This window comes from Oncorhynchus nerka, linkage group LG9a (genome assembly GCF_034236695.1).
Source record: "Oncorhynchus nerka isolate Pitt River linkage group LG9a, Oner_Uvic_2.0, whole genome shotgun sequence".
Taxonomy (NCBI): domain Eukaryota; kingdom Metazoa; phylum Chordata; class Actinopteri; order Salmoniformes; family Salmonidae; genus Oncorhynchus; species Oncorhynchus nerka.
The window spans coordinates 35,465,570-35,482,824 of record NC_088404.1 but is presented as its reverse complement, the minus strand read 5'-3'; the positions used below and the strand labels follow the sequence as shown (position 1 = coordinate 35,482,824).

Here is a 17,255-nt window from a genome sequence, read left to right as displayed (position 1 = left end):
CACTACTGCCACACCTTTTAGCTATGCCTGGGAGACAGACATACACTTAATATTCCATCCCCTCCTAATAGATTTCTGTAAATGCTGATGACAGAAATGTTTTTGACCACGTGCAGCTTAGTCATTTATGTGTGACATTCTGAGAATGAAATAAATGTCATGAAAATAGATATTCATCAAAAAATTAATTTCCTTTCTGTCAAAGTCTGAGTCGCTACCGGTGCATGTATTGAAAACAAGATAAGGACCGGAGAAAAAATGTGATCAAAGAAATGTCACCATGTCTAGAATATCACCCAGTGGATTGTGCACATCACATAGCAAGTGGTCATCACGCATCTCACACCAGGGTGCTTACCTGCCGTGACGGACTGATTTACAGTTGAAATGGTTGATATTATTGCTTTGTAAATCAAGCCATTGTAGATGAAATAGCATTACAAACAGTGGCAGAAACATTTATTTGGATAAACTGATATAACTTGTCATTGAACTCCAGAGTTCAGAATGCTAGTTAAGTGTGCATGAGCTCATCTTAAACCATGATGATGCTCCCTCTGTCTTTCTCCCCCCGCCAGGCCCAGTCTCTCTGTGGATACGGGGCCCAGTGCAGCACACTTTCTTACTAATTAGGCAGTTGTGTCTCAGGTTGTCATGGCAGAGCTCTACATATCTGGGGGGGCTTAATATAGCGGTGCTATTAGCATGACCCTTCACACTCTCTCCCTCAAATCATCGCCATGAGGAAGGATGAGACCCAGAGCACCACTCATTAGACACAAAACCACGTCTGAGGAGGAAGGACTTTACTTGACTTGACCAGAGACGGCAATGGCCTTGGGTTACACTCATCAGATACAGACAGCCACAGGCAATTAGGAGGAATGTGTAGCCATTTATCTGAGCATACAAAAGAGGGTAATTATATGCTTTACCATATTCACTCAGGTGTTTCACAAAATACAAACGCATATTTTTTAAATATGAATTTTATTAATCACTGAACTAATCGCAAAACGCTAATACCCCTGGGTTTAGTGTTATAATAAGACTTGTTCAAGTTAATTCAGTCTGAGGGAGCCTGTTGGTGATTAATTAAGCCCTTTGAAGACATATTGTTAGTAGGAGCACAGAGCTTCAGTGATGGACTGCTGTGCTGATGCAGACAGCTGATGACGAAGTGCTGACGTCTCAAATGATGAGTCACCCCCACTCCACGTCCTCACTGACGGAGGGGGCCCCCCATTGTACTGCCTGCTCTGCCACGAGTCTGCCTCCCTGGCTCCCTGCCTCTGGGCCTCCCACTCCACACTGTAGCACCATACTGCCAGAGAAACACAGACAGCTCAAATCACCGGGTCATTCCCTGCATATAGACTCTAGTGTGTGATGCAGTCAACACGCCAAAGCTCCTAAATACAAACCAGAGGGCCAGGACTCGACCAGAGCTTCGACTACGTCTGTCTCTGTGTGTTTGCGTGTTTTTCTGTGTTGCTCTTTCATGCTAACAACTGCTGGTCACACACTTTCCCATCTGCTTTCATTATAATGGTGCTACAATCAGCAAATTCATGTAGTGGTTGTGTTTGAGTTGCCCAGCAAGTACGTGTCTGTTAACATAAAAGGGTCTGACTTAGGTCAGATTATGAGAAGGGAGTGTTCTGGAGGGGTTGATGGCCGTGCCTTAAATTATGAGTATAATAGGAGTTGACCTGTGTGGACCCCAAATTAGGAGAGAAGCAGGGTGGCCCTGGAGTGAAAGAGTCCCAGTAACCAAGTCTGTTAAACACTTACTGTGTATGAAGAATAACAAGGTGGATGGAAACCAGCTATGAACACAGAGGAACGGGAGAGCATACATGTACTCTTATTACACGCTTGAGGTGTCTTGGCCTTCATCAAAACAGACAAATATCTCAATTACTTTTCAAGTAGCACTTCAGGGCTAGCTAGTCTGTGTGTATCGCACTCTGACTTATTCATCTTACTTCACATTTGTGCAAGAGTATTTTTTTGCTATTGAGCAAACAGTTCATGAGTAACCAGGGAAGGGAATAGATGAACCTACAATAACACCCTCATGTTTCAAATCATATGTGTACACCCCAGAGCCCAGAGCTGTATCTGGGGTCCTGACACATATTCATCTGTGCCTGGAGAAGACATCAGCTTCCTGTGGATGTGGCAGATTTCATCCTGGAGCCTCATGGGCTCCTCTATTCTCTGCCATGCACCAGTAATCTCCTTCTCGTATTGGCTATGCGCTGTGCACAGCAGGCATGGAGGATGTGGTGGGGAGAGAATGGCACACAGCGGCGAGGAGGAGCATGTAGCTCGGCCTGATTAGAGCTGGAGTGCTACCTCACGTGGGGTCCTCTGAGGGTATGCATGTCACGTTCTCAATGATGCGCCTCCACATGGCTGTGTCAAGCCAACGTGCTGGGGTGAGTGTTACAATGGTCGATTGTCTTTTCTTCTCTTTATGCCCCAGTTCAAACATCTCATTTTGATACCATGGACTACCTTTCTCTGACTGGCTTTTAGACTGTGAAGATATAAGGGAGGGTGTTGAACAGAGAGTCTGTCAGCAGGAGAGCATAATGTCTATCTCTTTGATCTGGCACCCATCCACACAATATAAATATCTTCTTTGGAACAAACTGTATACTTTCACAATGTAAAACAGCTTAATAGCAGATTATGTTTGCATTACAATGGAACAAGCAATTCTTTTAAAGAGATTCTCAGCTACTTTTGTATACTTTTTAGCCAGTAGTTCTGAAAGTAGCACTCACTTTCGGCTTGAAAGTGGTCCCCGGAAATTGAGTACTATGTCATATATGTACAGATATGTGCACCACGTCATTGCTCTCTCTCTCTCTGCTGTGTCCACATGAGCTGTTGGGCCTGCCCTGCAACCTCATTGGATAACGCCTGGCAGGTCTCTTGCTAGCTGTCACTGAAATGCGAGGGGCTGAATCTCATTGGCTAGAACACTTATTACTAGGGGGCTGGCCCACATGGGAGGATATGAAGGCAAAATTGCACGGCACAGCTTCAAGAAAAGTCGCTTTCAAATTAAGGATTTTGTGGCTAATTGAGGTAACAGTAATTCTGCTAATAGATTATGCATGTATGAACAATACATTGACACATCCAGCCCAGAGCGGGAGGTTTACAAAATACTTTCTTAGTCGCCAAAGTACCGGAGCATGTCTTTAGTGGTACTGTGAATGATTCATGTGACATACTATCAAAACATTTGTGGCTGAAAATGCATGGTCTAAAGAAATCATCAAAACATCAAGGTAGCAATTAAACTGTGTTTATGCAGGCAAAATTGAATAATTATTGGTCAGTAGATTACAAATAGCTAAATGTAGAACCCTCGCGAACTACATTAAACTCTTCTCACAGAACCTTAACTACATTGAGGGAGTCCACCCCCCAGGAAATATCCTCTCACCACAGATACAAAAAATTAAAAGCAGAAGTAGAGCAGTTCCAAGGCAGTATCATATTACAACGAGGGGTGTGTCGATGGGAGAGATAAGTGTGGGATTTGCTGCTAGCAAGAAGTCCAAAAGATAAACATTCAGTGAGCGGCTGCTGTTGAGGCCAGGCTGGATGAGCACAAGCACACGTCACACACATCCTGAGAGAAGACAGTTGTTGTTGCAATACATACAGGCCAACCAAACTACTAGTCTTGAATAAAACTAAAGAATTACAAGCACACTTTCAAATTGTATAGTTTATTCATTCTAATAGTCATCTCCCTAAACCTGTTTATATTTTACTCTTGCTGCTGACCTGAAAATCAGCAGATCTAACCTTGTGTGCTGTAGTTGTCTGTGCTAGACGGCCTGCTCCTGCTGGGTGAGAGCTGGGTGTGGCCTCTTGTCAGCCTGCTACTAGCGTGCCAGGAAAGCTACAAACACAGTCCAAAAATTCTAACTTCTCAATCACGTGACTACACGCACACACACACACACACACACACACACACACACACACACACACACACACACACACACACACACACACACACACACACAAAATAGTTCAATTGAAGGAAACACAATATTTCCAAACTGTCAATGAATGACAACACCTCATACAAGGAATTTTTCTGCAGAAAATGATGAATCCCTACTCCTTATATTTTTGCCCCCACTGACCAGGGTTTAGCCTGCTAAACCCTTCGGAGCATGTTTGATTCTGTTGTAAACCTGGTTTATGAGACATTATTTTTAGTCATCCATGATGGCTCAGGAAGAGTCAAAACTTGATTTTGACCCTGGTAAGGTAGTTGTTGATGTCACGATGGGGAGGGAGTCACACTCTACCTTGGGTTCAGAGAGCCACACCTCGATCACATGTTCCCCTCAGTGTTCAGTCCTGCTTACACATATCTGGGATGATGCGTCACAGCAGCTTATTTCATCTGGTGGGCCTTTCAGCCAGACACCAACCCACACACACACATGCACATGAACACGCATACGCACGCATGCAGGAACTTTCACAAGCAAACTCTTTCTGTGAAAGATTTCCAATAAATATCCTCTTACCAGTGTTCCAAACATAAAGCAGAAGTACATTTTCTGGGCTGTATCATTTTACAATGAGACTGGGTTGATAAGAGATAAGCATAAGATACCAACACATGCGCACACACTCACACGCAGGCACGCACACACACACACACACACACACACACACACACACACACACACACACACACACACACACACACACACACACACACAGACAGACAGTGTGTTTCACAGTGACAGAATGACGCTGAGAGACTCAGATTTATCACTTTAAATACAGTACCAATCAAAAGTTTGGCCACACCTACTCATTCAAGGGTTTTTCTTTATTTTGACTATTTTCTACATTGTAGAATAATAGGGAAGACATCAACATTATGAAATAACACACATGGAATCATGTAGTAACCAAAAAAGTGTTAAACAAATTAAAATATATTTTAAATTTGAGATTATGCAAAGTAGCCACCCTTTGCCTTGATAACAGCTTTGCACATTTCTTGGCATTCTCTCAACCAGCTTCACCTGGAATGCTTTTCCAACAATCTTGAAGGAGATCCCACAAATGCCTAGCACTTGTTGGCGGCTTTTCCTTCACTCTGCAGTCCAACTCATCCCAAACCATCTCAATTGGGTGTCGGTTGGGTGATTGTGGAGGCCAGGTCATCTGATGCAGCACTCCATCACTCTCCTTCTTGGCCAAATAGCCCTTACACAGCCTGGAGGTATGTATTGGGTCATTGTCTTGTTGAAAAACAAACGGTTGTCTGACTAAGCGCAAACCAGATGGGATGGCGTATCGCTGCAGGATGCTGTGTTAAGTGTACCTTGAATTCTAAATAATCAGACAGTGTAACCAGCAAAGCACCCTCACACCATCACACCCCTTCTCCATGCTTCACGGTGGGAACTACACATGCGGGAACCATGGAACCAAAAATCTCACATTTTGACACATCTGACCAAAGGACAGATTTCCACCGGTCTAATGTCCGTTGCTCGTGTTTCTTGGTCCAAGCAAGTCTCTTCTTCTTATTGGTGTCCTTTAGTTGTGTTTTTTTTTGCAGCAATTCGACCATAAATGCCTGATTCACTCAGTCTCCTTTGAACAGTTGATTTTGAGATGGGTCTGTTACTTGAACTCTGTGAAGCATTTTCTGAGGCTGGTAACTCTCTAATGAACTTATCCTCTGCAGCAGAGGTAACTCTGGGTCTTCCTTTCCTTTGGCGGTCCTAATGAAAGCCAGTTCCATCATAGCACTTGATGGTTTTTGTGACTGCACTTGAAGAAACTTAAAGTAATGATGTACTGTCATTTCTATTTAATTATTTGATCTGTTCTTGCCATAATATGGACTTTTACCTAATAGGGCTATCTTTTTTTATACCACCCCTACCTTGTCACAACACAACTGATTGGCTCAAATGCATTAAGAAGGAAAGAAATTCCACAAATTAACTTTTAATTAGGCACACCTGTTAATTTTAATGCATTCCAGGTGACTACCTCATGAAGCTGGTTGAGAGAATGCCAAGAGTGTGCAAAGCTGTCATCAAGGCAAAAGGTGGCTACTTCGCAGATTCTCAAATATAAAATATATGTTGATTTGTTTAACACTTTTTTGCTTACTATATGATTCCATATGTGTTATTTCACAGTCTCGATGTCTTCACTATTATTCTACAATGTAGAAAATAGTCAAAATTAAGAAAAACCCTTGAATGAGTAGGTGTGTTCAAACTTTTGACTGGTACTGTATATGCCAAACAAACACAATTGATTGCAAAGTTACACAAACCATTCATCTCTATGTACAAGGACTACCTTGAACAATTTCCACTGAAAATGTAACATAAACACATTTACTCAAAGAACAGATGTAAAGTTTTGGAAATGACGGTAAAATCTCCCGCACTTTTTTTATGTGATCATGTTTTGCAAAAACTCTGTTAAAAATCTTATCCGAATGAAGTTTCAAAGAAGTCTAAAGGAAGACACCTTGAGACATCTATTTTGGTTATTAATTAAACTACAGTAAGTGAAGTGGATTAACACCCGGTAACAGAACGATGTAAACAAAAAATATCCTCCTTTGCATGTTTTGGTATTATTATGTTTTGGTATTATTCTACAAACTAACCACGTTTCCATCCACAGTTTTTAAAGTCATCATGTAAAGTAAAGTCATCATGTAAAAAGAAAAATCATGACAGCTGTGATGGGAACAGGAAGTTTCTGTACAATTGTCTAAATCCTGACAGATTTATACAATTCATTATGTGAGAAATAGCGATGAAAATGCCTTTTTGCGCAAATATTGATATAATAACCATTATATTGAAGTAAACTTGGAGTCACGTGATGATATGGTGTGTGGTCCAAATCCCACTACAATTCGGGAAACCGTGTAGTTTATTACAGGGTGGTGAAAGTGCACTGATCTTTATGCTCCTTTGCAATAAATATTCTGGTGACATGATTATCGATGATGATCGATGCTTGACTGCCGTTTGACAAATACAAAAATTTTGTGACAAAACTATCAGTAGTTGAAAATGTGATGGAAACAGATTTTTAATTTGGTTTATGAAAACTTGAGTGAAAAAGTACATTTTGTATGCACTACGTCATCACACAATGATTTTTAGTCGCAACACGTCCGTTTGGTGGGAACACATCAAATGGTGGGAAAATGTGCATATTTTCTTTATGCACATTTTTTAAAATATATGTTTTAATCTGTTGCCAATTGGATGGAAACCTAGCTACTGACTACACAGAGGAACTATGGAGCTCTGTCAGAGTGACCATCGGGTTTTTGGTCACCTCCCTGACCAAGGGCCTTCTCCACCGATTGCTTAGTTTGGCCTGGCGGCCAGCTCTAGGGAGTGTCTTGGTGGTTCCAAACTTCTTCCATTTAAGAATGATGGAGGCCACTGTGTTCTTGGGGACCTTCAATGTTGCAGAATTGTTTTGGTACATTTCCCCATATCTGTGCTTCGACACAATCCTGTCTCGGCTCACTACTGACAATTCCTTTGACCTCATGGCTGGGTTTTTGCTCTGACATGCTGTCAACTGCGGGACCTTAGGTGTGTGCCTTTCCAAATAATGACAATTAATTGAATTTACCACAGGTGGACTCCAATCAAGTTGTGGAAACATCAAGGATGATCGATATAAACAGGATGCACCTGAGCTCAATTTCGAGTCTCATAGCTAAGGGTCTGAATACTTATATAAATAAGGTATTTGGATTTTTTGGTTTTAATAAAATTGCTAGAATTTCTAAACTGTTTTTGCTTTGTCATTGTGGAGATTCATTCATTTAATCAATTTTAGAATAAGGCCGTAACATAACAACATTTGGAAAAAGTCAAGGGGTCTGAATACTTTCCCAATGCACTGTATGCCTTAATTTAAAAAAAATGTATTGACTCTTAGCTCATTTGACATCAAATTTGATGTACTCATAATATGATCATCACATGTTAGTGTTCATGGGTCTTTTTACGTGGAAATGCCCTATTACAGTGTAAGTACCAGAGGTAAGAAGCAGTTTCGTAGGAGTTCATGTTTTACCAAAACTTTCCAAAGTGACTATTACTGACTGTACTGGTGGCTATGGATTTAAAATACTACCACCATTCATATCTTTGGACCAAACACAATTGGATGGCTGAGTCTTGTTATTAATGCCAGAGAACAAGTTGCAGCCAGTTCTTTTCTGTTGTTGTTCTGGTCTTTCTCAAAGCTTGGAAAAGGTTGGGAGTTACCAGGGCTGGATGTGTTGATTCATATCCCTGTTGTAAATAGACTTTCACACAAAGTGTATGTGTGAGTGTACAGTGTGTGTGCGTACGTGCATGTGTGGGTATATTTGTCTTATGTGTCATGTCATTGCAAATGATACATTTTCATTGAGAATAGCAAACACCCACATGTACCCTCACTCACCAGACAAGTCATTTATCAGAACCCATAGTTCACAACCTAGTTCACAACATGGTGGTGGTCTGGTTTGTGGCTCACTTTGTCTGCATGCTCTCCTTTCTTCTAAGAATGTCACTGTTACGTTAAGCAGCTACATTCCCCGCTGGATATGGGTGTGTCTCTAAGGAGATGAGAAAAGACTTGAGTCCTGAGAAGTGTTTACCAAGTCACTCTTAAGTACAGTACATTCCCAGGAAGGTGAAAAGGTGCTACCTGATCATCACACGTTTCCTGCGTGTTCTGGGTAAATAAAGAAACTGATCCATAACTTCTAATCTGATTTAACAACAGATTTTTTTTTGACCGTACGAGACACTATCAAACCATTGTGGGAGTCTCTTTAAACAACTAATGGACCAATCAATGCTATTAACCATGCCTCAAGGTACACTCCATGACCTTATGTACAGTATGTGGACACCTGCTCGTAGAACATCTCATTCCAAAATCATGGGCTTTAATATGAAGTTGGTCCCCCCTTTACTGCTATAACAGCCTCCACTCTTCTGGGAAGGCTTTCCACTAGATGTTGAAACATTGCTGCTGGGACTTGCTTCCATTCAGTCTCAAGAGCATTAGTAAGGAAAGGGCACTGATGGTGTGCAATTAGGCCTGGCTCGCAGTCAGCGTTCCAATTTCATCCCAAAGATGTTTGATGGGGTTGAGGCCAGGGTTCTGTGCAGGCCAGTCAAGTTCTTCCACGCCAATCTCAACAAACCATTTCTGTAGGACCTCTTTGTCATGCTGAAACAGGAAAGGGCCTTCCCCAAAACTGTTGCCACAAAGTTGGAAGCACAGCATCGTCTAGAATGTCATTGTATGCTGTAGCATTAAGATTTCCCTTCACTGGAACTAAGGGGCCTAGCCCGAACCATGAAAAACATCCCCAGACCATTATATTCCTCCTCCACCAAACTTTACAGTTGGCACTATGCATTTGTCCGTCGGACTGCCAGATGGTGAAGTGTGAGTCATCACTCCAGAAAACGCGTTTCCACTGCTCCAGAGTCCAATGGCGGCAAGTTTTACACCACTTCAGCCGACGCTTGGGATTGCACATGGTGATCTTAGGCTTGTGTTTGGCTGCTCGGCCATGGAAACCCATTTCATGAAGCTCCCGACGTGCAGTTCTTTTGCTGACGTTGCTTCCAGAGGCAGTTTGGATTTCGGTAGTGAGTGTTGCAACTGAGGAAAGACACTTTTTGCACGTTATGCGCTTCAGCACTCGGCAGTCCCGTTTTGTGAGCTTGTGTGGCCTACCACTTCACAGCTGAGCCATTGTTGCTCCTAGATGCTTCCACTTCACAATAACAGTACTTACAGTTGACCGGGGCAGCACTATCAGGGCAGATATTTGACGAACTGACTTGTTAGAAAGGTGGCATTCTATGACGGTGCCACAATTAAAGTCACTGAGCTCTTCAGTAAGGCCATTATGCTGCCATTGTTTGTCTATGGAAATGCATGGCTGTGTGCTCAATTTTATACACCTGTCAGCAACGGGTGTGGCTTAAATAGTCAAATCCACTTATTTGAACGGGTGTCCACATACTTTTGTATATATAGTGTACCATCGAAGAGCAGAACTACAGCATGGCTTTCAAGATGTGTGTTGATGTTTGGAATTAGATTGGAGAAGTGATATGATATGCCTAGTTGACTTTCAAATGCTTCAGATGTGGCTTCATTTGATATCACATTAAGCCAGAGGCTGCCTGGCTGCCACCCTATCCAAATCCACTAAGTGTGTGTGTGTGTGTGTGTGTGTGTGTGTGTGTGTGTGTGTGTGTGTGTGTGTGTGTGTGTGTGTGTGTGTGTGTGTGTGTGTGTGTGTGTGTGTGTGTGTGTGTGTGTGTGTGTGTGTGTGTGTGTGTGTGTGTGTGGTGTGGGTGGGTAAACATTCAACCTTTAGATGAAGAGGACACCACTAAACTGAAGACAAGCTCCAGCCCCACCAGTACTAGCTGGTCATTGCAATTTTCATCCCCAGGCTCCAGTGGCCAGCAGGCCCAGTACATCTGAGATCAATGCAGGAGATATTCCTCACCTCTTTCTTTGGACAAACTTGTTTGCTTTGCTCCATGCAGAAATCTGAGCATGACAGCCATCTGATAGCCATTGTGTATCCAATTTTTCTTTGCCGGTCTCACATGTTTGGAATGTGCTAATCCTTCTGCATGAGTTAAATGGATAGTATTCCTCACCCTTTGACTATTACACAGCACATCAAATAGTGGATAGACCTTGGGTTGACTCTACAAAGCCCTGTTAGGTGTGTTCATTAGACTGTTTGACATGTCCCTGTATCATAGTAAATAGCAACTGCTCTCTCTATCATGCATCATTAACATGGCTTTCATCTCTGCCAAGAAAACAAACCTCTGCCAAAAATGCTGTTCTGTTGAATAGAACTTTCTCATGCAACTTCCCCTTGCAATCCTGTTATAGTGTGTAGCCCTTTTTCTATTACAAAATGAATCAAAGATATGAATTCAGTGTTTTGAACAGATGTCAAATAAAAAGAGTGTCAACTGAGGACTACAACTGGAATTGATTACCTTTCCTAATATTTGCAAAGATGATCTTTATCCTGAATAAACCTAATGCAATCACAACAGCTGTCAGTGCACATGTTTGTGTTGTTGACTTTGGGTCTGTAAGGAGCTGAGGGGGGGCAGACTCCTCGTGCCCCCAGGACATTTTAACGGTGTTGGTCTTTGTCCTGAGTGCAGATCCACAGATGTTGCTCTCCATGGGTTTATGATTATGATGTGGCAAATGACAGAGTCCAGTCTGTATCTCTCCGGAAATGCTCTGACCCTGTTTCAGGATGCTTTTGACATAAGATACTTGTGTCAGAGACGGCTGTGATGATGGAGTCAATCCTTTATTGCTATGTTCCATGGCTCATTCCTGCCAGATCTGGCAGCACAAATGTCAGTGTGCTTTCCACTCAATTTACCCCATAAACCTCTCGCCAGCCTATCTGTCGTATGGAAGCAGGTAAATTGCTGCTCATGAAGACTGTTCCAGGGATTTCCTTGGCCATATCCTAACATACTGTAAAACCATCACTGTAGTAATCCATCAGACCAAGTCTTTTAGGATCAGGTGCAGCAGGCAGCAGCACCCACACAATACGCCAGGTGCATCCCTACCAGTGAATCAGGCTGTCTGATTCAGACAAATAGCTGTGAAGTGCTCTCAACAAAGACATTGCCGCTGTCTGCAACAGGCGACCGACAGGGTTCAATCAATGTATCCATCAGAGAATGGGTAGAGAGTAATGACATTCTCCCTCTTCGTCTCTGTCATTTTATGCCTTTTACACACTGGGACTGTCACATTTCTTCTGCAAATAGAATACACTGCATGGTATTATTTTTAAAGTAGCTTTTATCTTGACATTTTAGTTCCAATTATTTTACCATCCTTCAACTTTGAATCACATCATGGCAAAAAGCAATATGGCTTGTTTCATTCATTTATGTAACTCTCTGTTACATATTCTAAAAAGATCTCATTCAAGCTTCAAGCCTCTGAGACACGACTAGCTGTATTTCATTGATTGACATCACAGCAGGGAGAATTTACTCAAACAGCTTAGTCACCACCCTTTTAGGAGCTGGCACGGGGCCCAGGAGGACTACCTCAGGGGAAGGGCTAAATTTGACTCCACAGTACACAGTCCTAATCAGCTGCATCAAAACAATCATTAACTGAGCTCCAGCCTGCCTGTCTACCTGCCTCTCTATCTCTCTCTGTCTACTCACAGACCACGGAATCGCCTCAGGGACAGACAGACCAGGGGACTCACGTCAGGAACAGACAGACCAGGGGACTCAAGTCAGGAACAGACAGACCAGGGGACTCACCTCAGGGACAGACAGACCAGGGGACTCACCTCAGGGACAGACAGACCAGGGGACTCACCTCAGGGACAGACAGACCAGGGGACTCACCTCAGAGACAGACAGACCAGGGGACTCACCTCAGGGACAGACAGACCAGGGGACTCACCTCAGGGACAGACAGACCAGGGCACTCACCTCAGGGACAGGCAGACCAGGGGACGCACCTCAGGGACAGACAGACATACCAGGGGACTCCCCTCAGGGACAGAGGGAGAGATTCACCTCAGAAACAGACAGACCAAGGGACTCACTTCAGGGACAGAGGGAGAGATTCACCTCAGAGGATCACCCTCCTCTCACCCTTATTTTTCTAAAATAGAATTGATCAACTACTCTGGACCTCTAGAGCTCCACAAACTCAATACAAACAAGACCTCACACATAGCATAGTACCACACGTAACAGAGCGGAAGACTTGCAATGCACGCTTTACACTGCATCAGGCTCTGGCAAGAAATACAAAACCACACAGAGGCATGACACAGTCTAAGGGAACCCTTGCCCATGGATCCTCAGAAATGGCTATATTCTAGAAAGTAGAGTGCAAACAACAAATCTCTACATATAGGACAGCTGTTTTATCTTTATACTGCTTTGTCCACAAATTGTTTGTCTCGTCTCAATTAGCTACATTCAGTTGTATGTAAATATCAAGAGGAAGATCCTAAACAACCTGATGATTGGGTAATCTATGTGGGAGATTACACATGTTGCGTGGCACACTGTTCATTAGCTTTAACCTATTTTGTTTACCTGTTAGAAACACGCAGTTATATGGCTGTGGATGAACATTATTTTACACTTTTTATGAAGGTAGCATGACATTTGCCAGCAAATAACTGAATTTATGCCATTTCGTTCAGTTAGTTTTCTTTTACAACTCAAGCGGTAATTTGAAAAATAATGATCAGGTTACAATGTTGAAGTAAGAATTGGATGTGAAGTATGATATGAGTTTGTTTCGGCTCCACAAGTGTCAATGTGTTACGTTCTATACATGCAATGGCTTATTACTGGGGCGTGGGTTGTAAACCCAAGCCATTGGCTGCAATTTTAGTGGTGTCATCCCATAGAGCGTGAGGGAGGGTAGAGGACTCTGGCCGAGTGTGAAGGGTGTGTGGAGGAAGCCATCTGCTCCCGTTAATGGTTCATTAGTCAGGCTGCCCTCTGATCAGCAGGTACACTAGGACTGCCCCTTAGTGTGATAATATATGTTACATTCCTTATTAAAATGAGGGTTGATGGATGGCCAAGTCTATGTTTGAGTTTTTACAACAAATGATAGTCCCACTAAGCGCAAACCAGATGGGATGATGTATCGCTGCAGGATGCTGTGTTAGCCATAATAAGTGTGCCTTGAATTGTAAATAAATCACAGACAGTGTCATTAGCAAAGCACCCCCACACCATCACACCTCCTCCATTCTTCACGGTGGGAACCAGACATGCAGAGATCATCCGTTCACATACTCTGCGTCTGAACAAAGACACAGCGATTGGAACCAAAAATCGCAGACCAAAGGACAGATTTCCACTGGTCTAATGTCCATTGCTCGTATTTTTTGGCTCAAGCAAGTCTCTTCTTCTTGGTGTCCTTTAGTAGTGGTTTCCTTGCAGCAATTCGACCATGAAGGCTTGATTCACTCAGTCTCCTCAGTCTCCTCCAACTTTATCTTGGCCAGGTCGCAGTTGCAAATGAGAACTTGTTCTCAACTAGCCTACCTGGTTAAATAAAGGTGAAATAAAAAAATATGAATAAAAAAAACAGTTGATGTTGAGATGTGGAAGGTAACTCTGTGTCTTCCTTTCCTGTGGCGGTCCACATGAGAGCCAGTTTCATCATAGAGCTTGATGGTTTTTGCGACTGCACTTTGAAGAGACTTTCAAAGTTCTTGAAATGTTCCGGATTGACTGTCCTTCATGTCTTAAAGTAATGATGGTCTGTCGTTTCTCTTTGCTTATTTGGACTCCCACGTGGCACAGTGGTCTAAGGCACTGCAATTCAGTGCATAGAGGTCCCTGGTTCAAATCCAGGGATTCAGGGACCTTTGCACAGTCCCTGGTTCAAATCCAGGCTGTATCACATCTGTCCGTGATTGGGAGTCATATAGGGCAGTGCACAATTGGCCCAGCGTCATTTGGGTTTGGCTGGGGTAGGCAGTCATTGTAAATAAGAAGTTGTTCTTAACTGTCTTGCCTAGTTAAATATATATATTTGAGCTGCTCTTGCCGTAATATGGACTTGGTCTTTTACCATTAAGAAGGAAAGAAATTGAACAAATGAACTTTTAACAAAGCACAGCTGTTAATTGAAATGAATTCCAGGTGACTACCTCATGAAGCTGGTTGAGAGAATGCTAAGAGTGTGCAAAGCTGTCATCAAGGCAAAGGCTGGCTACTTTGAAGAATCTCAAATATAAAATATATTTTGATTTGTTTAACACTTTTTTTTCCTTATTACATGATTCTATATGTGTTATTTCATTGTTTTGATGTCTACACTATTATTCTACAATGTAGAAAATATAAAAGAATTAAGAAAAACCTTGGAATGAGTAGGTGTGTCCAAACTTGGACTTGAACTGTATATATTATTGTTGTAATTGTGTCTTTTCCCTAAAGTGGTGCTGTTGATCATGATACTCCCAGCGGTGTTTACCTTCCCAGAAGTCCATAGGTGTACTGTGAATCTGCCAGCAGTAATGTGATCTCGTCCTGTTGCATGGCTATAGCACACTCCTCCAGGGCCTGTGTGTCAAAAAGCATTGTGTTACCCACAGCTCCCTCACTGTTAATGGTTTATTTTCACACATATGAAGAGTTATTCATTTACCTCGCATACATTGAAACACTATAGAAATATAGAATACCAATGGACAATTTCTAGTTCTGTTGTGTTATGGCTACACTGAGACCTATAGATATCACATGTACATTCTCTGAAGAATAAGTCCAACCCTGTGTTATGCTTAGCAAATGCAGTTGTGTGTGACAGGGTGCAGGATAGGTGTGTTGGAACCTGTCCTGTCAATCAGAATGTCTTTAGATCCCACCTGGTTGACATCTCCCTCTCCGATGACGAACACCAGTTTACGGTCTTTCTCCACCACACTCCGATCCTCCAGCACTCCCTGCATTTTGACTGTGACCTCCTGACCCCAGACTGGGTGCTCAGCTTTCTGGGGGCCAGGCGCCAGCACCTTCTTCCTCAACAGGCGGTCATCTGGGAGAAGGAAGGATCAAGGGACGGACAGAGAGAAGGAGGAGGGTGAAAGAGGTGGCAGAGGGTTAATCTGCTTGTTGTTGATCAAAGAGGCACTTGGAGAAAAATAAAAATAGGAAAGGGCATATTGTCATGTAATACAGTTTAAATGAAACATAATTTCATTAATTAAATTGCCATGACCACGAAGAAACATGACTCAAAAAAAATTCAGTAGAATTTGTTTGCATGCTAATTACAGGCAGTGCCACAACAATTGACAAACAAATGTGTTTACAATAGAACAACAAAGTTTGCCATGAGTGCAATATTGCTTCAACAAAGCATTTCAATATTCCAACATAATTGCTTAAACGTTTTATGATGATGACTGCATTGAATTGAGTAACATACCTGTGATGTCCTCCCAGTCCTCAGCCAGGAACAGCTCCTCAAAGCTGGAGGAGATCCACTGCACCATCTCATGGTCTGGGAAGAGACTCTCCTCTGAGCTCTCCCTGTCCTCCACAGACTCTGTCTCGCAGAACCTCACTGTTTTTACAAAACTGAGGGTCTTCTTCAGCTTCCTCTCTTCCACACAGGGGGTCTCTGTCTTCTCTGGGACAGGGAAGGTGTTTAATGTAGTGCCAGCATTACCTCCACCCTGGCATTCTATCCTGGGGTCTCCCTCCCCATGGTGCTCCGTATCTTCTTGCTGAGGCCCATGGGACAGTTCCTTCTCTTTCTGACTGTCCTTGTCACCAGGACCTGTGTAGGCCTGCTTCAACTCTGGCTCATTGGTCTCCACAACCCGCTTCTCTTGCTCTCCAGAGCAGGGCTCTGTCTCCATCTCACTACAGGGAGCAATGGACACCATCTGTAAAGGCCTCCAAGAGAGATGATCTTCCTCCAGCCTATCTATCCCCACGATGCCTTCCTGGCCAGTTGATTCTGTAGTGTGGAAGCAGTCGTTCGGTCTAGCTACGGCTGAGAGGTGCCTTCATCCATTAGCGATGGTCTGTAGTTTTTATGAAAACCGAAATTTACATTTACATTTAAGTCATTTAAATTCCTGTTAAATCCAATTTAAAAACATACATAACCAGCCCCAAATCCCGGTTGCATCAATTGTTTTCCAGAACTTTGTTTTACCAACTAGAGCTATACACAGTCTCACCTCAATCTCCTATCAATCCTGCTACTCCTTGTTAGCCTACATATTCCAGAGAGTTAGGAGCAACAAGAAATTATCAATGGAAAGAAATTGTACAACAAATGAAGCACATTCGGTCAGCAGGCTTGCACGGCTGTAATCTGTAGGATTAGAAGAGTAAAATCTAATCTTCTTGAAAGTCTGTAAGCTTCTTAATGACTTCATCGTGCTGCTCCATCATGCCGTTTCCATACATGCTTTCCACCAATAAGATCTCAGGGACTCTGCCGTCTTGGGTTCAGTTTTGTTTTACTATGTGGCACAATATCTTATTTTCCCTTTTTAAGTAGACAAGTGTTAAGAGGGAGACCTAGAATGGCCCTGATGACCTGTATGAGACGATGGGTGCTTTTTTTATTGAGTTGAGTGGATT

General features: G+C 42.7%; 1 protein-coding gene across 1 annotated transcript in view; it reads right to left on the bottom strand.

Annotated features, from left to right (window-relative positions):
• The window catches only part of LOC115134222 (peptidyl-prolyl cis-trans isomerase FKBP8-like), a 48,532-nt gene extending 31,820 nt beyond the window's left edge, over positions 1–16,712 (bottom strand). Inside the window, exons 1-3 of the mRNA XM_029667974.2 lie at positions 16,084–16,712; positions 15,521–15,690; positions 15,127–15,215 (exon numbers count right to left, since the gene is read on the bottom strand). Coding sequence (XP_029523834.1) covers positions 15,127–15,215; positions 15,521–15,690; positions 16,084–16,546 — 722 coding nt within the window. The 5' untranslated portion in view covers positions 16,547–16,712. The remainder of the gene's footprint in view (positions 1–15,126; positions 15,216–15,520; positions 15,691–16,083) is intronic.
• Between the last annotated feature and the right edge of the window lie 543 nt (positions 16,713–17,255).